General features: G+C 59.1%; 1 protein-coding gene across 1 annotated transcript in view; it reads right to left on the reverse strand.

Annotated features, from left to right (window-relative positions):
• Positions 1 to 23,833, reverse strand: part of KCNQ1 (potassium voltage-gated channel subfamily Q member 1) — a 397,426-nt gene that overhangs the window by 311,912 nt on the left and 61,681 nt on the right. Inside the window, exon 2 of the mRNA XM_030811467.1 lies at positions 9,324 to 9,414. Within this exon, the coding sequence (XP_030667327.1) occupies positions 9,324 to 9,414 (91 nt within the window). The remainder of the gene's footprint in view (positions 1 to 9,323; positions 9,415 to 23,833) is intronic.

Below are 23,833 nucleotides of genomic sequence, written 5' to 3' on the forward strand. Positions count from 1 at the left end.
TGGAAGGTCAAATAGTAGGGATCTTAGGTCCTGTGGGCTGCGTGGTCTCCACGGCAGGACTCAAATCTGCCATGGCACAAAGCAGCCAGAGGCATTAGGCCCTCAAGTATGTGGCACTGTGTGCTAATAAAGCTTTATTTACACACACAGGGAGCCACCCTGTGGGCCATGGTTTGGACTCCTGGGTTGCCCTCAAATTCATATGATGAAGCCCTAATCCCCAGTACTCAGAGTAAGACCTTGTTTGGAAATGGGGTCCCTGCAGATATGATTAGTTAGGAGGGGGTCACAGTGGAATAGGGTAGCCTCCAATCCAGTAAGACTGGTGTCCTTACATAGAGGAGAACTTTGGCTCCAGACTCACACGCAGGGAGGATGCCCTGTGAGGTAAAGGGAAGGACTGGGGGGGATTGGGGTACTACATCTAGAAGACAGTTGCTAGCCACCCTCAGAAGCTGGGAGAGGCCTCAGAAGAACCAGCCCTGCCCACACCTGGGGCTCAGCCCTCCATCGTCCAGAGCTGTGAGAGGGCGACCTCCACGGTTTAAGCCGCCCAGCCTGGGTCCCCCATCACGCAGCCCGGGTCAACTCTTGCGACCCATGTGGCTGGAGATAGGCCCAGCGGTCCCTCTGGCAGGCTGGAGGCTGGGAGGGAGAGCCACGCCCTGTGTCCGGTTTTGAAGCACAGCCTGGGAAGCCACTGCTGTGGCCCAAACCAGCTCTGTTGGTTGCCAGACCCGCCTGAGAGAGGGAGGTCCCAAGAAGCTGTAGCGGGTGGCCTCAGAATCACATTTTACCCTCCCGACCCTCAGCGTCTCGCTGGGAGGCCTCAGCATGTCTCCCCAGGTCCTCTGCCTCCGCAGGCCAGGCAACTGCTGAGCCCTGCTAGCCACCCCATGGGGCAAGGCAGCACCAGCCCCCACTCTAACAAGGCACTCGGGGCACCCACCCCAGCCTCCCTTCCTTCCATAACTCTCAGGGGTTGAGCAATGGTGCATGAGAGACTCCTGTAAGAGCCGCAGGCAGTGTGGATGGTATGTTTATCACCACGTACAGGAAGCCTGGTGGGGCCGGAGTCTCTGCTGCAGCCTGGCACAGCAGGAAATTTCTAGAATCCCTTAACACGGCCCAGCTGAGCACCCCTGCTGCCCTGCCCTCAGCCTGAGCTCCTGTCACAGGCAGGGAGCGGGCCAGCCTTCCTTCAGCAGCCCCTGGCCTGTGCATGGGGCTGGGTGGCTGGGGACAGCAGCGGGTGTGCTAGGCAGAGCATGTGGCCAGTGAGGCTGGACCAAGGCTGTCCCGGGGAAGCAGAACCACCGGGTCTTCATGCCATGCCCCGTGGGCCTCAGGCTCTGAGACTGTGGCTTCATCAGCGCCCCTGCCCCCCAGCTGTGCATCCCACACCCCGAAGCAGAACACTCGAGGCAGGGCGCCCATCACAAGCACAGGCTGCCTCCAGGGAGCAGCAACGCCAGGGTTCCTCTCCTAAACAGCTCTCAGAACAAGGCTGATCCTACGCCCAGCAAAGCGGCCTCAGAAAGGAGCATTTTGATGGATTCCCAGAGGCGGGGGGGCTGGTCCCGGGTCTTCAGGAGGTACCAGTCACCTGACCGCCCTCTCTCAGGTGCAGAGTGGGTGACAGAGATGCTTTTAGGAAGCTCTACAGCCAGCACGTGAGAGAGATGCCACAGGGCTCTGAAAGGCAGTGAGTGGGTTGCACAGGGCTCCCCAGGACCAGGAGCTCCTGGTGGATGGGGATTTCAACAGCTCCAGTGTCACTAAAGGGGAAGGCAGGAGGGACTTGTATCCGGTGGTCCTCAGTGATCAACACTGGACTCTGGGAGCCGGCCACGTCACTTCTCCTGTCCCCACAGGGCCGTGGCTTCAAGTTCCGCTTGGTGGATTCTGAGCCTTTGTTCTTGGAACTCTTGCCGGGACATCAGGGGTCGACCCTGACCCGGGAGGAGCCTTGCAGCTGAAGCTGGGTGGCAGCTGAAGCTCAGCCCACCTGGGTGTCCCCAGCTGCCCCAGACAGACACTTGGGCCTACCCTGCTCCACCTGCCCCTGGTCCACTTTCACCTTCGCTACCCTTACCCGCCCAAAGCCTGCAGGCCAGTGTCTAGCGTCCTTTCACCCTGAACAGGCCCCGAGAGCCTCTGCCTCCCTGGGGTGGGCTCCAGGCAGGGTCTCAGGACAGATGAGTGAGAAGTTTCTCCTACAGGCTCACAGGGCAGTGACCTCAAGTCTGGCTGGGCAGAGCTGCAGGCCGCCCCATGCCCTGGGGGGCTGTGCAGACGGAGGGCCCATATCTGTCAAGTCCTCTGGGCCTAGCTCCAGGGGCTCAGTGCAGACAGGAACCAGGGCTCCGGCCCGCACATACACAGGGCCCTACAGTGAGGATCTCAGGGGTGCAGAATCTCAGTCCAGCTCTGCCTTTCACGAGCCCATGGTCTGCTTGCACATAGATCCTGGCACACAGTAGGTGCTTAATAAAGATTTGCTGGCTGAACAAATGCAGGCGGAAACAACCCTGCCAGGGAGACGATGACTGCGTTCTGAAGCCTCAGAGTGCCCTGGGTGGTGGGGATCGGTCTTGGCTGGGTAGCTCCCGAGTGACAGGGACAAAAAGACAAGTGAGCCCACAGCCCCACAGAGGGACACGACTCTTCTCAGAACACCCTGCAGCCCTGAGGAGGGAGTGGGTACCGCCGTCCCCGGGCAGCCAGTCTAGTGGGGAGTCGCCCCTGAAGCAAGTGTGCAGGATGGGGCTTCGTCAGACCCATAGGAGCTCACCAGGCAGGGTGAGGCAGGCAGGGAGGAAGAGAACCCTTAGCGGGCGGCAGCTGCAGAGGGAATCAGACCTCGGGGTGGGTTGAGGAAAATCCTGAGTCACCCACTGGTTCCCCAACCCGGGCAAAGGTGCCTTTGCCTCTGCGTCTTTTCCCGGCAGCGGCAGAAACGGTGCTGCGGGAAACCGCCCGAGGCCGCGCGCAGAGCAGGCTCCTCATCAGAGCAGCTGCGGGTCCCAGGTGGAAAACACCAGGTGAGGACCTGCGGGCTGCGGGCGCCCTGAGCAAGCGGAGGCCAGGGCGCTGAGGACAGGACCCGACCTTGTTCCACAGAGAGGGCACCGCCCAGGGCCGTCGCGGAGGCCCAGAGACTCTACAGGGTCTCACTTTGCTGCTGGGAGGGAAACTGAGGCCTTGCTCTGAGCTGGGAGGGAAACTGAGGCCTCGCTCTGTGCTGAAGGGGCAGCAGAAACCCAGGCAGTGGAGGCTTCAGCTGGCGGGAGGGGTGGGCCACCGGGCGGGGCGGAGGGAGCCTCAGCAGAGGGGAGGAAGCCGCAGCGATGACCTCATCCCCTAGGCCTCCGGGGCCGCAGCTCACGGGGTTTTTTAACCACAGGCATTGCAGGACAATTCCCTGGTATGTTCACCACCAAAGGCGCGGACTAGCCGTGTTTGTGTTGTGCTTTTGAGTGCCTCTCTCTTTGTGTGGGGTTTGACAAAAGCTATGATCCTGGAGACAAAAGCCAGGCCCTCACCTGGGCCAGGGCAGGGTCTCATTGCAGAGAGCAGGGGGCCAGTTTCTGGCAGCAGCCGGCCTCGGCAAGAAACAGGAGAGCCACCCAAACCGGGAACTCCTTCCCAGGCAAGAACACGCAAAGCACACACACGTCAGACACACGAGTGCACACACACACCAGGCATATGTGTACGCATGTGCGCACGGAGCTACCTACAGGCACACACACGTACACTGAGTGCACACATGCACACGTGTGCCACTTCCACAGACATGGGCACACAGACGTGTACATGCATGTACGTACACACGTGCACACACAGCCCCCTCTGAATTCAGAAACCAGGTTGGGGCCCTCTTTGCAGCCCAGGAAGTGGCTTTCCTCCCTGGGAGGCCTTGAGGAAATCTCCCTGCCCCAGCAGATTTCCGACGTGGTGTTCACGTGCTGTTCACGGTGCCGGCCGGACCCCAGCCGAGACCAGATTCCTCCCGAAATGGCTTTTTCAGGCCCACCGCATATCCCTGGTTCAGCAGAATGCCTAATCCCTCCGAGGCCACGCTGGGGTTTCCTTAGCAGTGCTGAGATAACAGCTTTCTGGCACTGCAAAGCTGGGCGTACGAAAAGAAACGAGAAAACAGGGGCTCCCTGGGAACACACCGCTTTGATCAACTTTTTCCCCAACATTTAAACATCGTGCTCTCGGAATCCCTCATGCGGGTCCTGCACTCGTCCGGCCCCTCCTGGGTTCCCCAAGGCTGTGGTTTGGGCTCCCCGCGCTCAGCACTCCTTGGTGGGTGCCAGCAGCTCCTGAGTTGCATGTAACACGAGCGCCCTCTGGCGTCTGCAGGCGTTCCCGCCGCCTGGCCCCAAGGGCTGCAAACACCTTTGCTTCTCGTACCTCCCCCCAGCGCCCCCAACCGTCCTTCCTGCAACCCTGCACAGCCTTCCTCTGCTGGAGTCAACCCAACAGCCCTCCTCACCCCTCCAAGGCCTGAAGCCTCGGGAACCTGCTGTCAGGCCCTTCCCCAGGAAGTCCCCGACTTCTGCCTGTGCTCTGATCCCCACAGCCCTGCGCCTGCTGTCCACTGGAAGCTGTGAGCCCTGGGAGGGGTCCCTGCCTGCCCTGCCAGCACCAGCTTACCTCCTTCTCACTGTGCCCCTCCCACCTGAGTGCCCCCTCCTCCAAGCAAGTGGTCACTGTCTCCCCACCCAGAGCCCACACCTCAGTCTCGGCCCTGCTTTTGATGTGTCTGTACATCCGCCTCTCAAGGCCGGGCCCACGGCTGCCTCAGTCTCTGCTGTGTCCCCAATGTGCCCTCACCATGGCCATGACTGACAGCTGGACCCTCAAATCCCCTTGAAGGATTTGTCTCCACGTGGCCAGTGCTTCGAGAGACTGCTGGGAAGTGTGGCAAGGCGAGTGGGAAGGTGTCTCCATCATGCAGGGGCAGCTGAAGCCGGGAGCACATACCAAGCTGGGGCATCCTCGTCGGGCAACTCTGGCCTGTGGACTTGATGCAGGGAGGGACATGCAGGGAGGGACATGCACGGCCAGGAAGCACCATGTGGAGCCTGTGGGGTTAGCGCGGCCATGGGGTTCCACCCTCAGGGAGTGTGGAATGGCCTGAGGCAGACAGATGCTTGTGAGCCTCCCAGAGCCGCACCAACCCCAGAACAGGGCAGGTCGGCGGGGATGGTGTGCAGGATAGTGCCAAGCAGAGGCCTGAAACCTGACAAAAGGCTGAGTGCTGACACTCCCGAGGACGGCCAGGTCCAGGGCAGAGGGCATGCAAAGGCCCTGGGGCAGCCAGGAATGTCCAAGGCTTGGCCTGGAGTGAGTGAGCCCAGGCTGGGGGAGGTAGAGTGGGGAGTGTTATGGGTGACGGGCCTGAACGTGGCACCTTGGGGAATGTAGCCTAAACGTCACAGGGAACTTCTGGGATGATCAGGTTTTTGTCTTAGAAAGTCCTCCCCAGCTGCTGTTCGCAGGGTTGCCTGGTGAGACACAGGTGTGGCAGGAAGGCAGCTGGCATGACAGAAGAAGGGACAAGGGAGATGGCCAGGGTCTCTGCCTTCCAAGCAGTGGAAAAGGCAGAGGGGACTGCAAGGGGGACTACAGCAGAAAGGGGGCTCTCTGCCTGGGGCTATGGGCTGCTTCTCTGCCATGCCATCCCAGAGGAGAGGGAGCTGCAGGGCAGTGAAAGGCCTGGTTCCTGCTGACCAGGGGTTTGTGGCCACAGTTCAGCAAATAGCCACCAGGTGGCGCACAGACCCCAGGGATGCGCGGACAGTGGGCGGGGCTGCCGGGATGAGGACCATCTTGGAGGCTTCCCTGGGGGCACAGCTCAGCACTGTGCCTTGAAATCTAGGGTCTGCCCTCCTGCCTGGGCAAGGCTGCATCCTAGGGAGCAACCCTACCTGGTCTGCTCCATGCCCCTGTCCCCTGCCTGGTTTAGATGCTGCACGGGGGCCCTGGGTTGCTCTGGTGATTCTAGAGCTGCAGACGGACATGTGGAGCCCAGGGCACGTCTAATTCTTGAGCTGTAGATGGACACGTGGAACCCAGGGCACGTCTAATTCTTGAACTGCAGACGGGCATGTGGAGCCCAAGGCACGTCTGAAGGTCCCTACAGGTCGGGCCTGGGTGCAGGCTTCTCCAGGCTTCGCCCTCCCAGCTGCCTGGGAGATAACCATCTAGGAAGTCAGGACCTGAACTTGGACGCTGTGGTGCTGACAGACAGTCCTTGGCTGGGCAGGGGCACCTGGGTGGGCTCACGTTAGCACCGGGGCTCCATTTAAAATCAAGCAAGTCCCAGGCCACCTGGGGGGCAAGGGGCTAACCACCCAGATCCAAGTTAGTACGTGAGGGACAGGACAGGCAGGATCTCACGTCTCACACACAACACAGGCATGAACACACATACATACACATAGGTACACACACAGCAACACATATCTATACATAAATACACACAGCACAGCCATGCATAAACATAGAATACATGCTCACAGGCACACAGTACAATGTGCCTATATGTGGCCACATTCACACATGTACATGCTCAGATACACATGCGCACATGTACACACATTGAAACAGAGCCAAACATGCATGAAAGTCCTCACGTGCTCATGTGCATGCACACTTACATAATACTCAGATACAGATGCACACTTAAGAACACAGCTCACCCATAAACACACACATGTGTGTACACACAGCCACACGTGTACACATTCCTGTGCATATGGGCACTCACATACACACATGTACACACACCTGCAGAGGTACAAAGGGCCTCACACGGAGACCCTCCAGGGGAATGTTTGGCAGCACGGCTCTCACAGCCTGGGAAGCACTGGCATCCTTGGCCCCAGGCCCTCCAGGGACAACTACCAGGTCAGGGATCCCCCACAGACCCAGCCCCCATGGCAGAACCAGCAAAGGACATGCCATGCCCACTCCTGCAGTTGAGCCAACCCTGTCAGTTGGCCAGGGCAGAACATCCTCCTGCTAGACATGGCCAGAGACTTGGCTGGGTGCTCACCTGAGAGCCAGGTCTGTGGTGGGTGAGGAGGACTTGGGGATCCTGGACAGGTACCTTGGGGACCCCATAAAACATAAGGCCCATGCTGCCAAGGCTATTGGACGTCGCCGTGTGGGGGAAGGACGGCCTCGCCCCAACCAAGATGGCACCACAAGACGACACACACACCCCACTTCACAGGGGAAGTGCAAAAGTCTGAACAAAGTATGAGAGTACAATGTGATAGGACATGAAACTCACATGCCAGGACCAAGGGGGTTTGTTCCAGGAAGGCAAGGCGGGCCCTTCACTGACAGGAGCACCTCACAGAAGCAGGAAAGACCCCTGACCAGAATCCACACGGTCACCGTAAAACCACGGCAGGCATCGGACCTGAAGGGCCCTTCCTGAGCACGGGAGGTGCACACCCCCCGCCCAGCAGCCAGCCTGCCCACGGAAGCCAGGAGGGCCCAGCTGGCCACAGGCACCACCCCCAGCTCTGGACAGACCCAAGCAGCAATCTGCCCTCCTGGCAGGCATCCCTTATCTGGAAAGGCAAAAGATGCAAAGGACAGAGGGAAAAACTTCTACGACCACATCATGAGAAGTAGCGGGGCCACAGGCTGTAGCAGAAATTAATAGCTTTCGCAGGTGCCAGAAAAGTGCCTGGAAAACATGACAGACGAAACTCCCTATGTGATGGCAACAATAACAACTTATTCTCATCAATATTATTATTATCAGGAATAGACTTAAAAACTGCCTGAAATCTGCATAACGAAACCATAAAATGCTGCCCATAAACACACACACACCACGCTCCTGGAGGCCACCGAGGTGTCAGTCTCCCCCAGTTCATTCACCCACTGCCTTTGAGTTTCTTCCCGGGGCTGGATAAGGTGATGGCAACGTTCACTGGGAAAAGCAAGGCTGCAAGCACCACCAGCAAACCCCTGAAAAAGAAAGCCCTGCCGAGGCACAAAGTGGCATCATGAAATTGACTTTAGTACCGGGACCACCAAGTCGGTAGGGCCCTGGTAAAGGAAAAGTCCAGCAGACCAGTGGGACAGAATAGAAAAACCCCAAAGCAGACCCTTCCTACTGCCTCTGGACGTCTGGTTTACAGAGAAGATGGCCCCTCCAGTCAGGCAGGACAGATGGACTATGGAAAACATGGCGCTGGGAGAACTGGGAAGACGAAGGAAGAGTGACAGCAGGCCTGTGCCTCACACCACTTAACCAGGAAACTCCCAGCCACCATGGAGCACACACAGTTAACCTGGTCAGGGCTGGAGGAAACCACAGGTGAATTCTTCCAGCTATGGCTCAAGGTCCAGAAGCAACAAAGGAAAGGTAAAACGGACTCCCTAGAAATGAGACTGACACCACTGCTGAGGCCATCGTGAGAGGACTCTGGAGCCCGGAGGGACAGCCTCCCCTGGCCAGGAAGACATGGTGCCAAAAAGCAGCATGAAACCAGCCAGATCTGCCCGTGCATGCCGGGAGTTGAGTCGTGACTCTCTCTTCCTTTGCAGATACTGGAAATATTCCACGACAAGACAGGAAAACACAAAAGCCCAGCCACGGAGAGGTGCTGGACCCAGTCCTGCCGGAGTCCTGCTGCCCACGGCCCACATTCAGGCGGCTTCCGTGGGGACCCCGTGGGCCCCAGACACAGCTGGCCCCCTGCACCCCGCCTTCCGGGCAGCCTCACAGCCAGATGAACTTTGGGGTTTCCCACCAGGCTATGAGCCTGCCCTGCCCTGCTCTCAGCACCTGCCCGGCAGAAATGGCACAGACACCGCTCAGGCCGATGGAAGGGACCATCCAGGTGCCTGGGGTGGGGGTTGCTGCTGGGACACCAGCAGGGCCCATGTGCCAGCCACAACCCAGGAGCAGAGTCACCCAGACCCCAGGGACACTGTGCACGAAGGCTCAGGCAGGCCTTTGCTGGCCACAATGCCAGTTCTACCCTACCTCCTCCTTCCTTCCTTCCAGCCCAGCTTGGAAGCCCCTCCTCCAGGAAGCCCTTTCAGACCACCAGCTCCAGGCTCCTCTCAGTCCTTGGTCCCCCTCGCCTGTGGCACATACATCCTGAGTCACTTGGCAAGTGTGGGGGCTGGGGAGGTGCCCCCTGTATCAGGGCAGGGCCAATGTGTGGGCAAGGGGCCGGGAGCGGCTCTACCCCACCTTATGGGGCCCAGCGCCAGGGAGATGCCAGCTTCCAGGGCAGCCATGACATCCAGCCACGCCCTCAGACGCTACGTACCATCCAGAAGAGAGTCCCCGTGGCCAGGGCGGCATACTGCTCGATGGTGGACAGCACACTGAAGATGAGGCAGACCAGGACGATGAGGAAGCTGCAAGACAGGGACACGGCAGTCAGCATCACAGCCTCCGCGCATCCCACAGATGCACCCGGGGAGTGGAGGGGCCCCTGGCCTCAGCCCCGCCCCAGGTAGGAACAGACAGTGCTTCGAAAACCCAGTCGTCCATTAGCTGGTGAGCACACACTCGAGGTAGGTCCGCACAAGGGATGCCGTCCCGCCGCGGGAAGGGACGAAGCACCAACACATGCCGCCATGTGGATGGGTCCTAGAAACATGGCACCAAGGCCAGACACAGACAGGTGACCACCTGCTGACCACCTGCAGTGTGGCTACGCCCTGGACAGCCAGAGCCCCAGAAACAGAAAGCAGGTTGGTGGCTGCTCCAGGGCGGGACTGCTATGGCCATGGGGTTTTCTTTTGGGGTAATTACACATTCTGGCTGCGGATAGTGGTGATGGCTACACAACTCTGAATGTCCTAGAGCCACAAGGGGCCCACTTTCCATAAGTGAACTGCGGCGTGTAATTGTGACTCTGCAAAGCTGATTTTACAAATCACTTCCAGAGAGCAGTCAACGGCCCCCTGTCCAGGAGTTCAGGGCCCAGGGCAGGGGTGTTGGTGGTCACAGCATGGAAGCCAGCCCGCCAGGTGGGGGTCCTGACACCTGCACCAAGCGTCTGCTTCCCAGAGGAGCCTCCAGGCCTGCAGGCTGTGGGCCGCTCTCCTCCAGTTTCACTTCCTCCTCCCCAAGGCCCGGAGGCCGAGCCACAGAACTCATGAAAGGGAAGGTGCACAGAGCCCCACCCTGGGGCCAACATTCTGTGCCTGTGGGCACGCAGGGAAAAGACGGGCCGCCTTCTCTGATCGCCGGAACCATAAAGATAAGGAGCTGCTGCCACTGCAAATGTACCCTCCAGGGCCCGCCCGGCCTTCCTCCCGCCTCTGGGGAGATTCCCTCAGGCTCCGGAGACTCCAAGGACCCCCATGGATCCTCAGCGACCAGAGAGCCAGGAAGTGGCCACATGGCCCCCAGGGGGAGACACAAACAGAGAAAGCCACACACAGACCCTGGGGGCCCCAGCATAGATCCTCTGCCCGGCAACAGGATGCCCCAGGCCCCCTCCACTCCCTGAGATCCTGCCATCCTGAGTGGCTTCTAACCCACCGCAGGACAGCCAGAAGGCCCCCTGCATTGCCTCTCACCCAGCCTCCTGAAGTCAGCCCCACCCAGGACCCATCCTCTTCCACCTGTCCAGATGTGTATAGCCCAGCCCACCCTCCCCAGGCCCCCGGAGCCCACAACACACAGGCTACCTCCCAGCACAGCCTGCCTCGGCTCAACCTCCCGCTGCATGGAGGTTTCTGGGGAAGGTGGGGCTCTGGCCCCCCACCCCCTTCCCCAAGCTCCTGTGGACAGGGTAATCCTTTCCTGGCCTCTGGCAGCCCTACCCAAAGGCCCTTGAGGACTCACTCAGCTAACGACCCTGCTCAGGCCCCCTCCCTGGGTTCCTCCCTCCCCACAGCCGTAGTCTCGCTGCTGGGACTGGGGCCAAAACCTGCAGCTACCATTTCCTCAGCCACCTGCCTCACCGACACCCCGTCCCTGCCTCACTGGTCAGCTCTACCTGCAGAGCCGACCCCAGCCAGCCCCTGTCTGCACCCTGCCCGCCCATCCTCATCTCCCCCTGACCACGGTGCCCACCTCCACCCTCGGCGCCCCCAGCCCACACACCCAGCCAGTCAGTGAACCCTCCGTGTTGTGCCGCAGTATTATACCACGATGGCCCCAGACCACCCCAGCTCCTCCTGGCCCTTGTTGCCAGTCCTGACTGTGCCTGGCCCGGCCCACCTCAGGGCCCGTGCACCTGCTGCTGCCCAGTCTAAAAGCCCAGCTTCAGGGTCCTGCTGGCGGGCCCTGTCTCACAGGCAGAGGCCAGCTCTGATGTCTGACCCTGGCCCCCACAACACCCCAACTGTGTCCTTTATACTCAAGTATCACTGCTGGGACCAGAGTCTGTTGTCCACCCCCTAGACCATGAGCACCCCAAGAGTGGGGCTGTGGGCTGCAGTTCACGCCCAGGACGTAGCCTGGTGCACAGTAGCTGATCAGCCTCATGGGACTTCCTTCATTTAATCTCTAAGCCCCAATGCTGCTGCTTCATCCCCACCACCATGTCCCTTCCTCTGCTCCCTGAGGTTACTCCCCCACGGGGACATTCGACCCAAAGCACAAGTCTGATCAGCCATGTGGTTTCCAGGAGCACCTGGAAGGCTGGCATGCAGCCCTGCCCTTCCTTGGGCCTCAGTACCCCTGATTCCCACCTGCCCGAAGCTCTGGCTGCATAAGCTGCCTGGCATTTGCAAATGCAGTGCTTCCAGCCAGGGACCCTCTCTGCACCGCCACCCTCCACACTGCTTTGGCTCTGAGGACTCTTCCTGGCCAGCTTAGACAGGATGTCCAGGCCCTGCCAAGCTCCCTCCGGGTGCTCCTACACTGACCACCCCTGCTCTCATCTGTCTCTGGGACCATAATCCGCACAGTGCTAGCACGGGGTGGATGCAGCGTAATTTGTTCAACAGACACAACTGGAGCCTCCGGGCCAACCCTGTGGGGAGCCCTCCATAGGGTGAATCTGTGGATCTCACGGGGACACAAGCAAAGGTTGGTTCGAAGGGTGAGTGCCCATCTGCACTGGGCACCATTCTGGGCACTGGGAATGGGCTTAGACTGGCCCACCTTGCACAGAGCATGCTGCCCACTGCCGGAGCAGGGTTCCCTCCAGATTCTTAGAAGAGCCTTTGTGCCAAGCCACAGGCCCTGGCCCCACACCCTGCAGCCCCCAAGGCTGGGCTGGGTCTCTGCCCCTTGCTGGTGCAACTGTTGGCTCTCTCCACCCCACCAGGGCTCCCTCTGCCATGACTGCTACACTTAATCCTCCTGGATGTCTGTTTGTTTTGATTTGCAGTGAGCAGGGAAGTGAGATTAGACACAGCCTGCCTCAGCCACGAGGAAGCAGAGCAGGGCTGCCTGGAGCAGAAGATGCCACCTACCTGCTCCCCAGGCCCACAGGGTGCAGAGAGGGCCAGGGCACCATCTGCACATGGAGATGCAGCGCCCACTGGTGACCCAGGCAGCTCCCCTGCCTCAGTTTCCTCATCAACACAAAGAAGCGGCCCACAGGTGCTTCTTCCCAGGCTGTGGAGGGAAGTGTCACCTGACGTCCAGCAGGGAGTCAGGAGCGAGCGTCAACTTCACCCTGAGGCCTTGGATAAGCCGGAAGCTCCCAGTGCCATCTCCTGCAAAGATGTGGCAAAACCCACCACCCACCAGGGGCCCTGGGGAGGATCCACTAAGTTGCTGTCTGCCCAGCAACAGGAAGTGCCCCTGGGGCTGCAGGCCACTGCCCGGTACCCACGCCCCTGCTCACTGACCACCGGCCCAGCCAGTGCTTTGCAGACAGTAACACAGACCCCCACGAGACCCTGCCAGGCTGTGACATCACTGCCACACTATCATCAAACACGTGCTACAGGTAGGGAAACTGAGGCTCCAAGGGCTTCTGAGGTCACAATTGGGGTAAACTGAGGAGGAGACACAGGACTGCAGCCTGGTTCCCCGACCCAGCACAGCTGGGGTCCCTGGAGGCTGGGTCCCAGACCCCCTTTGACCCTCGGTATGAGACAACTTGCCAGGCTCTGGTCTCGGTGCATGTGAGCAGGGATAGGGCTGCAGTGAGGGTGGCACAGCAGCTTTCCCGTCGCCGAGCTTGGCTTCCATCCTCCCGTCTCCTTCTCCAACTCAGATCCTCCTGCTTCTCTTAGAACCTTCACAATCACAGTGAGGGCTCACCTGGGTAACCCAGGACAACCTCCCCTCTTATGAGCCATCCCTCAGTCACCCTGCAAAGCCCCTTTGGCCACACAACCTAACTTGTTCACAGGACAAGGACACAGATACCTCATGGGCCACCGTTCAGCCAAGCAACAGCCATGTCTGCAAGTCATGCACCTGAATCCATGCCACTGCCCCAGCCTCTCAGTGACCTGCACGGAAGGTGCTGCACTCCCCCCACTCTCAGATGTGCAAATGGAGGCCTGAGGAGGGAAGGGGGCCATAGGCAGGACCAGATCTGCTGACCCTGCAGCCGCCAGGCCCAGGTTGAAAGCTTTAAACTTTCAAGAAAAAAAAAAAAAAACTGTAAACTTCCTCCAAGGCAGAGGCGACCGAACAGAATTGCCTGCAGCTTTTCTGCCCTTCACAGGGGCACCGTGATGGGTACCTGCGACGTGGAAGCTGAGATAACCCCACTTCACGGCCGCTCTTCTAAAAGACCACAGGTGACGCTGCCTTCTGCATCTGCCATCACGGCTTTTCGATTCTTATGCTGTTTGGGTGACAGCCGTCCATCACAGTGGCAGTTGGCGACCTCGGCCACAGCATAGAAAGCAGTGGTGGGGCCGGGCGCGGCAGCTCACGCCTGCAATCCCAGCACTTTGGGAGGCCGAGGAGGGAGGATTGCCTGAGGACAGGAGCTCGAGACCAGTCTGGCCAACATGGTGAAACCCCGTCTCTACTAAAAATACGAAAAAATTAGCTGGGCGTGGGTGGTGGTGTGCACCTGTAATCCCAGCTATTCAGGAGACTGAGGCAGGGGGATTGCTTGAACCAGGGAGGTGGAGGTTGCAGTGAGCTGAGATCGCACCACTGCACTCCAGCCTGGGTGACAGAGCAAGACTCCGTCTCAAAAAAAAAAAATTTAATTTAATTTAAAAAGAAAGCAGTGATGGATGCTGGTTAGCACCATGTGCAGGGTGGGTACTCACAGGCCGCGAGTGAGGGCTTGGAAACTTGGTGAATGGCTGCAAACGCCACGTGCCTGGGCTTCACGGCACGGATTCCAGCTGCAGGGGCCTCTCCTGCCCATGCCCTGTGCTCAGGAGACACAGTGGGCTCAGATGTATTGAGTTACTGCAGCGGGAAGATTCTTGACTGGGCCTTGCAGGAGAATACAGGATCCGACCAGGGAAGACTGTGTGTGGGTGGTCCTGGACCAGCCCCCACAGAGTGTGCCCCCAAGTGGGCGTCCACCCCAACCGCCTGGGCAGAGGTGCCTGGGAAAGTCCCGTGCAGTGGAATCATGGCTGAGGCAGAAGACAGGGCTCCAGGCCCAGGGGTTGGGAGCCAGCAGGGGCTGGGGAACGTTCCCCTGCAGGCCAGGCAGATGGTGGGGACAGGTGCCCATGGGCCAGGCTGGCTATCAGCCTTGCCATATTCTGAAGGCTAAATGATTATTCCGATATTTTGATATACCATGCTAGCCTCAGAAGGAATTATATGACAAAGCTTACTTTTATCTACTCCAGATAAAGAGAGTTTTATCTGATTTACCACTTTATCTATTCTTGTCTCGGGAGGAGCTGGGAACCTCACAGGTGCCGAGCTGGGGTCCCTGCCCTCGAGGCACTCAGGGCCTGGGGTGCCTGTGTCCGCTCCTGCCTCTGCAGGGCCACTTGCCACCCCCTCTGCCTCAGCTCCAAGGCCAGGCAGTCACAGCCCCCAACTCTGCAGAGCCAGGAAACTGAGGCCCTGGGAGAGGACGAATCCCATGCGTGTCCTGGACACGGAGTGAGACGCAGGGCAGGCTAGCGAAGGGGTGGGTGAGAGAAGGCACCGACCCCCCCAGGTCATGTGGTCTCCTGAATGCTGTCCTACCTGAGCTCCCAGGAGGGGGTGGTCATGCGGGGGGTGCTGCACGAGCAGGGAGCCCACCACGCCCAGGAAACAAGCCCCTACTTGTTCCCCTTGAAGCAAATCTGTCTCAGGAGCAGTGATGGCGAGCACCAGCCCTGAAGGCACCCGGTGAATTATCCGACATCATTTCAACATCTCAGCCCTGAGTGCCCAGGAACACGGGAGAATGCGGGAGCCCTGCCAGGGTCATAGCCCGAGATGCTGCAGGAGGGCTCCCCCGGGGTGCAGGCAGCGGGCCTGGGTGGACTCCATGGCTCAGATAGCCTGGGGCTAAAGCGAGTTGAAGGCTGGAGACTCCATGACCTGCCCTGCCGCGCACACTAGCGCCCCTGAGCAGTGCTCCTAAATGGGCCTGGTTGATCCAGGTGACCCACCAAGCAAATCCAGTCCAGGCGGGGGCTGTGTCGGGACTCTGGCCTTCCGTGCCCACTCAAGGACAGGCCCCACATACAGTGAGTAACAGCCTCTTTAGCCCATGGGGGACGTTTTATAACCCTGAGATGTTTCCCAATAAAGTTGAGAAACCTTAAAGAGAGCCACCTACTTCACGTGCAAAGACACGTGGGCGCTCAAGGGGTGCCCTTAGAACTCCAGCTCGAAGCCACTGCACCATGGAGCTCACCCAGGGTCGAAGCTGAAACCCCGGGGCGTGTAACCACTGGAGCGTTTCACAGAACTTTGCACTCTCGTGACCGTATGCTTAATTTCTTGAATCTGTAAACATTAAAAATTACGTTAATACTTGAAGAGTTTTGTCAGTCTGAAAGCATCACGCATGGAAGGACATGAGCACAGAGGCGCCTTGAGGACACTGGACCACACAGAGTGCCAGTCACAGAAGCGCAAAGGCCACAGGGCTCCACTCGGGAGGCACCCGGAGCAGCCAAATCCACCATCGCAGGGAGGCGGACAGCGGGGCCGGGGGAGAGGGGATCTGTGGACACGGGGAGGACGGATCCATGGTCGCGGAGAGCAGGACGGCGGGGCCGGGGAGAGGGAGTGGAGTTTCGTGGGTGCAGAGTTTCAGTTTGGGAGAGAAGTTTTGGGGTAGATGGTGGTGATGGTTGCAAACCATGTAAATGTACCTATTGCCACTGAGCTGTGACCTTACAAAGAGTTAAGACGGTAAATTTTATGTTATGTGTATTTTATCACAATAAAAAAAAAACATTTTTTAAAGGAAACAGTAAACAACATTCACAGAGCAAGCATCAGAGGGTTCAAAATGTTTCCCGTGGCTAGTGAATGAGATCGAGCAATGTTCAAAGACCCCTACTGGGGACGGGACCTCACCAGGCTGATAAGCAGACAATGGGTTTGTTAAGCGTACCTAAAGCCGAAGGCAGGATAGGGCCTTGAACGTATAACTTCAAGAGATTAAATATTGATGCTTAAACCCCAAACCACATCTAGGGGCTTAAAAAAAAAAGTCATCCTGGGAGACTCCAAATGCCTCCAAAACCCACACGCCCCAGGAAGGAAACACTGGGGGCTGGAGAGGACAGGCTTCCCCTGCTCGCTCACTGGCCACCAGCAGATCTCCCTCCATCCCTGATGTGGCTGCCAGCTCCAGGGCTGCTGAGCTCAGAGCCCTGAGATGTGGACGCCCGGGGCAGAGGTCTCATGGCCTGGCAGGGCTGTTCCCCAGGGCTGAATCTGCACCTCAGAAAAAGCTACCAGCTGGTCACCCCCCTCACCAGTGGCTGTCAGCAGGCAGCCTCAGCAGGGTTGGGAGGTCACCAAGGTCCCCACAGGTTCACCTGCTTCCTGGTTCTGCATGGGTGGAGCCTGGGCCAGGCATCTCCTGACCCCTCCCCAAAGGGGTGAGCCCTAGCCCACACTGAGCACCCCATGCTGGGCTGGACACTGGGCACAGGTTCCCCCTCTGAACCCCACGTGCAAGGTGCCACATCATGGAAGTCCTGGTGAGGAGACAGAAGCCCTGGTGAGGCACATCTGGTCCCAGGCTGCCCCCCGGAAGACCCCTAGATTGGGATCCAGGAGGCACTACCAACCGCTGGGGACACCGAGGCTCGGACACAGCATGGGACGCGCCCAGACTGGCCAACTCCAGGGGCCCCAGCGCCACCACTCGGTGCCATGGTCCTGGGGCAGGAATGCCACATCAGGCCATGCGTCATCCTGGGTGGGGGTGGGGGCGACAGGGCCCTTTTCAGCCTTCCAGCCTCTGCGGGCTCCCATGTCCTGGGTGTGTGGCGGCATCACTCCCATGCAGCATGTGGCAGGATCCTCCTTTGTTGAATCTGTCCTGTCTTTTAGGAGGACACGTGTCACTGGACTTGGGCTCCCTGGGTAATGCAATCATGCCTCTCCGGACCCTCAGCCTCAGCTGCAAAGGGGTGTTTTCTATGTCAGGTCACATTTGCAGCTTCCAGGGATGAAAACCAATGTCTAGGGGCCACCACCTGCTGTTCTATGACATGATAGGTATTTAATACATTACTTATGATCATTATTGGTAGATTTTGAATTCTTAAACAGCAGAATTAGGTATTGGTCAAAAACAAATATTAGTTGTTGTTGTTGTTTGTTTTTTTTTGTTTTGTTTTTGAGACAGAGTCTTGTTCTGTCGCCCAGGCTGGAGGACAGTGGTATGATCCTGGCTCCCTGCAGCCTCAATTTCCTGGGCTCAAGCGATCCTCCCACCTCGGCCTCCCAAAGTGCTGGGATTACAGGCATGAGCCAGCATGCCCGGCCTCATGTCTTACTTTTTAAAACATAATTCAAAATGTACTCAAAGCTCAGAGTTCCCTTTCCATCCTCTCACCTCCAGATCCTTAATGGAATTGCACCTGCAAAAATTCTTTTAAAAAGAGGGTCACGTCCATGCACACTGGTGTCAGCACAGGGACGTCTCTCTCACCCCTCAGCCCACAGGGCATCACCCAAAACCTGTCATGTTGGAGAGAAGGGAGCTGGGGGTGGTGACTCCCGGCACAGGCGGGACATGGCTGGCCCATCTGCAGCAGGCAGCTGCCACATCAGGAGTAGGTCCATGAGGCTCCCTAGCACCCCAGCCCCTCAGGGACCACCACTTCTCACCAGAACGGCAACAGCTGCCCCCCAACCATTGCCCCTCAGGCCTCCACACAGCACCCTGTCTGCCATTGTCCTCACTGCCCAGCTGGTTGGCAGGGCCTTGGAAGCCTCTCCCCTGGCAGCCACAACAGGGCACAAACCACAGAAGGAGTGTGGATGTGATCCCACACCCGCTTCACACACCCATGGCTTGTGCCTCCCGGTCCAGCTCCGGATGCATGGACGCCTCCCCACCAGACTGGGCCTCCTTGGCCCAGGGCTCCTGTGGCCACCCCATGCCTCACACTGTCTTAAACTCTTTACCTGTGGCTTGTTCTGCAGCAGCTGAGTCTCATTTCTTTAAAAAGTTTTTGAAGGCAATGTGATCCCAGCCCAAAGGACACAACAATGGGTGACTTGGTGTGGCCGGGGGCTAAGATTTCTGCCCTCACTGTCTCCTGAAGCCCCAAGTGTGCTGTCTCCGTTCGACACAGCCGCCAGCCCGCCTATCAAGGAGCCATCCGGAGATTAAACTTGTGTCCCACAGCAGGACCAAGGCTGTCCCCAGCCTCGGGGTTTCAGCTGACACTTTTTCTAAAACGGATATGGACTGGGAACCCCAAGAAACATGTCCCTCCCTGCCAGCTTTCGGCTGGGCCCCCCAGAGGTCCTGTGCCTGCAGCACCTCCCCAGAGGCTGCTCCCCCTGCCGGGACCACTGGGTCTACACCCCAACTGCAGCCCACTCCCCTGGTCTCCCCACCTCTGTCTCTTCTGTCCCAAGGCAGCGTCTACCGGCAGCCGGAGCCATTGGGAAAGTGCAAGTCCCATCAGGCCCCTCCCATGTTACAAGACCCCCCACATGAAGCCTGGACCCCAAACCCTCCTTCTGGGGAGGCCCTGGCCCTGGCCTGAGCTGCCCTGCCAGGCGCTCAGGAGGCCTCAGGCTCTGGCTTGCACCAGTTCATGGACCGACAGGCAGCCACTGCCACCACTGCCTCCCCGACCACAGCAGGGGCTCCCCAGGCAGGAGCCCACCAGCTGCATTCCCTCCGTCCAAAGGCCCAGTGCCAGGCTTGGGATGCACGTTTGTGAAGTGTTTGCTGAGTGACTGATGGTATGAATGAATGTTTAGGGTAAACCCTGAAGCTTGGTGAATGAAGTCTCAGTGCTGCCTCCTCCATGCAGGCCTCCAGGTGAATCTGGAAGTGAGTTAGGCTCCTTAGACTCTGTTCTTTCCTTCCTATCCCACCCCACACCACAGGCTCAGCCTAGCCCCCGAGTGGCCTTTGAGCAGGACATGGTACTGAAGCAGGGTTCTGCCACCCCCTCACCCCCAGGCTGCATGCCAACAGCACAGGTTGACAGGTCACTGGGAGCCTCCTGGGGTGGGCTCTGACGTGAGCTGCGGGCGCAGGCATGGCCACCCCAGCAGGCAGGTGTGAGCGGGCAGGACGGGCAGGCATATGCTCCCAGGGCCATGGTCCCACTGGCCAAACCGGTCCCTTTTCCCTGAAGAAGCAGCGTCTTAGGGGCTGCCCCTAGAAGACCAAGTCAGGACAGGTGCAGGAGGTGGGGATCCTGCCAGGGGAAACCCTGCCATCCCACCTGGCTGCCATGCCACATGCCTGGATGTCCTGGGACAAGGTCCTGCCTTTACTTCCATTCTGCCTGAGTCCTGCCAGACAGAGAGGTGAGGCGCCACAGGCCAGACAGTGACACAGCGGGGACTCAAGACGTGTGGGGCCCTGGGGAACGCACCCCAAATCCAACCCGTCCCAGGGCTTCTCAGCCCTGAGCCCCCTTCGGTGCAGAGAGAATGCCACGTCTCCCACCAGAGCCCTCCAGGGTGTCCCAGGAGCTTCCCACCTGGAGATCCATCAGGTGCATCTCACCCCATCCCCATCGCCAGGAACCTGGATGCCTCCGCACCAAGAGGTGACAGGTGTGCGTTCCAACAGCCCTGCAGGGTGGGGACTGATGGGTCCAGCTGCGCATGGGGCTCCTGGACGCTCAGGCCCTGCAGTGGGGGTGAGGGCTGGCCCCGCCTGGCACCTACCAAGGGCTCATTCCCATCTCACCCGGACGCCCAGGGCCCTGGACCACACCTCAGTGCAGAGCCTGGAGCCTGGGCCCTGATCCCTCCTTTCCAGGAGCAGCCTGGGGGGTGAACACAGCTGTGCTCAAGGGCCCTGCCATGCCATCCTGAGTGTCACATCAAAGCCCTTCAGAGGCCCTAGAGGGACAGGGGCTGGGGGACCCTCAGGCTGCTGGGAAGCTTCCCGCTGACACCAGGCAAACTCTGGGGGATCAGGGCAAGGTGGGGGAGAGATCAGGAGGGGGTCAGAACAATGCCCCTTCCCACCAGAAGAGCCCAATGCAGGCCTGGCATACCTCTGGGCCAGAGAGGAAATGTCCTAGGCGTGATGGGGGAGGTGGCTTCTGTGGCAATATTCGGCCGGGCATGGCTGTGTCCTAATAAAACTTTATTGACAAAATCAGGTGATGGCCGTAGCATGAGGACCCCGGCACAGAGTCCTGCTGAGAAGCCAAGGCTCTGACAGGATGGCGTGTGGGTGTCTGCACCTGCGTGTTGGTTTCAGGGGACCTGCTACACAATCAGGAGTACCCAACAGTGGCATGTAAACATCAAGCAAGGGCAACCAAAGTGGGAATGTTCAGCTCCCTGTCCATCTCAAAGGCTTTCTGGGGGCCAATTTTGAGCCCAGAGATTGAGAATTCAAACAGGAACGTGTGCCCCCAGAGCTGGCAGCCACATCCCCTTTACAAACAGGCTCTATAGTGGCCCCCAAGAACCCCAGTGGGTCAGGGGTCCCAGGCACGAGGGGAGGCTGGGATTGAGCCATGTAAAGCCCACTTCCTCCCGTCGACTCTGAACTTCATGAGAAGCCTGAGAAGTTGACCCATCCTTTGTTCACAGGAGAGGAGGAAGCTCAGAGAGGTTAAGGGACCTGCCTCGAGTCACACAGCACCGAGCGGTTGGTGAGAACTGGACTCCAGGTCTGCCTGACAGCATCACAGGTCCCCACTGCACCTTGAAGCACCCCAAAAACTACAACCCAGAAGTAACCCCGGAGTGGTGGGCATCAGGGCAGCCTGGCCTTCCAGAGGGAGATTCCAGCAGGAGCCCTGGCCTGGGGGTGGGCAGACAGGCCCAGGGGAGAGGAGAGCTGTGGGATGCCCGGCCCCTGGGGTCTGGGCTGTCACTGCAGCCATGGCACACACAGAGGTGGCCAGAGCCTCAGCAGAGGATGGGGGTGGCCAGGCTCTGGGGCGCAAGCAGGAAAGGCGTGAGCTTCTCCTGGGGCCTGGAGGATGCAGGTGGCCCGGCAGAGGCACAAGCCCGCCAGGGCCGAGGGCTGCTGGGGACGGGGCTCTGTGCTCCCAGGGCTGGCCACACCAAGCCTGGCTCCCTGGGCTGTGATAAGACACCCACAGAGAGTATATTTAGAAGGCGCCGGGAGGACAAACTGAAGTGACCCCATGGATGTGGCCCTATCTGCCCTAGGACACTTGTCTTGTCTCTGTGACAGGCCTGCCCAGGGTGGGGAGGGGCTGGGCAGACCAGATGCACCTGCGCACCCCCTACCCCAGAAATGGCAAGGCTCTGCCTGGGCATGGCCTGGTCCCAGCAGCCTTGTCCCCTCACCCCCACTAATGGCGGCGGCGCTGTCCTGGAGCAGAGGGTGGTGGTCTTGCTGGGCAGCAGGGGCCTCGGGGACGGGTGGGAGGGGTGGACAGGCCTCCCCACCCCTGGGCCAGGGTCCCCGCCCGCCCTCACACAGGGCGGGCTTTAAAGCCTCCGAGAAGTGAATGAAATCATGTTCTCTGCAGCAACACGGATGGATCTGGAGACCATGCTCCTAAGTGAACTATCAGAAACAGAAAACCAAACACGGCACATTCTCACTCATGAGTGGAAGCTAGACAGATGGGATGCTTGGACAGAAAGACAGAGAAAGGTCACTCTGGGACTCCAAAGGGGAGGGGGGGGGTTGAAAAATTACCTATTGAGTATAATGTCCAACATCCGGCTGATGGGCGCACGAGAAGCCCAAACTCCATTACACACGTAACAAACAAGTATGTGTACTCCTCAAATCTAAAATAAAATAACATAAAAAAAAACAAGAAAGACTTGAGGAAGCCGGCAGAGCTCCCAGAGCACCTCCACTTGGGAAGGGGGCAAGGTGCAGAAGGACAGCGAAGGCCTCAGGTGCCCTGCAGCTGCCAGGTCAACATGACCCATTGGCGGCTCAAGGCGTGGGTCCTTGAGGTCCATCCCTACTTGGGAAAGTCCCTCCTCACATCTAGCCCAAGTCTTTCTTTTTTTTTTTTTTCGAGACAGAGTCTGGCTCTGTTGCCCAGGCTGGAGTGCAGTGGCGCAATCTTGGCTCACTGCAAGCTCCGCTTCCCGGGTTCACGCCATTCTCCTGCCTCAGCCTCCCAAGAAGCTGGGACTACAGGCACCCGCCACTATGCCTGGCTAATTTTTTGTATTTTCAGTAGAGACGGGGTTTCACCGTGTTAGCCAGGATGGTCTTGATCTCCTGACCTCGTGATCCCTTCGGCCTCCCCTCCCTCCCAAAGTGCTGGGATTACAGGCATGAGCCACTGTGCCCGGCCAAGTCTTTCTTGCTGTAGCTTGGTCTCCTGCATAGGGAAACCTCCTACCCACTACAGAGAACACAGGGTGTCCCTGGAAACGGAGCTGCTGTGTGGCCTCCTTGAGCCTTGGTTTCCCCACTGGGACATGGGAATGCGTCAAGGGCACCCGGCAACCTGAGCCACGTTCATCCTCAGATCAGCCCCAGCCACACTTCAATATTCCAGAGATGGGGCAGCCCCAGGCTCCGGGACCACAGGCACCTGGTAAGATGCTGCCGGGCTTTATGACCAGGCTAAGAGCAAGCTGGGAGGCGGCCAGTGTCCTGCACGGCAATGCGCCCCAGCCAGCTCTTCAGCTCTTCTCACTGCCTCCATGGCCGCCAGCAAGGTAAGTACAATGATGGCAGGGGAGGGGGGCATCACCCACTCCGTGGAGGGCCAAGCCAGGAGCTGAGGGCAGCTCAGGTTGGGGAAGCTGACCAGGGCACCAGGAGTGACCTGCACACCCCCCGAACGGAGACAAAGAGTCCCCCATTGTCACTGTGGGGCCCGGGAGCCACCTGCCTCTCTGAGCAGCTGGGTGAGCCAGCATGAGACAGGCCCCATGCATACACCTTGCAGGCCGGGGGGCATCAGAGGCCTTGAAATAGGCAGATGGGGCTTTAGCCAGGCAGGTGAATTCTCTTTCTGCACCTGGCCTTCCTCCCTCTCCCAGCCCACTGGAAGGGGCAATAAGGGAGGGCTTCTCAGAGGTGGAGGCCCAGTCCAGGCAGAGAGAATGGCAGCATGTGCAGATCCCAGAGGAGAGAGGAGAACCCAACCTGCAGGAATGGATGGAACTCAGGAGAGAGGCCGGTGCGGAGGCAGAGAAGCAGCAGCTGGGGTGGCTGGGACAACCCCAGGCTCTGGTGATGGAGGCTCCCAACAGCAGGCGAGTGGCTGTCTCTCCCAGGAGGCCCCAGCATGGTGGACTGGTGTCTATGGAACCCTGAACACGGCAGGGATGTCTTGGGCCCAGCAGGGACCTCAA

The sequence above is a fragment of the Nomascus leucogenys genome, chromosome 4 (assembly GCF_006542625.1).
Source record: "Nomascus leucogenys isolate Asia chromosome 4, Asia_NLE_v1, whole genome shotgun sequence".
NCBI classification, from domain to species: Eukaryota; Metazoa; Chordata; class Mammalia; order Primates; family Hylobatidae; genus Nomascus; species Nomascus leucogenys.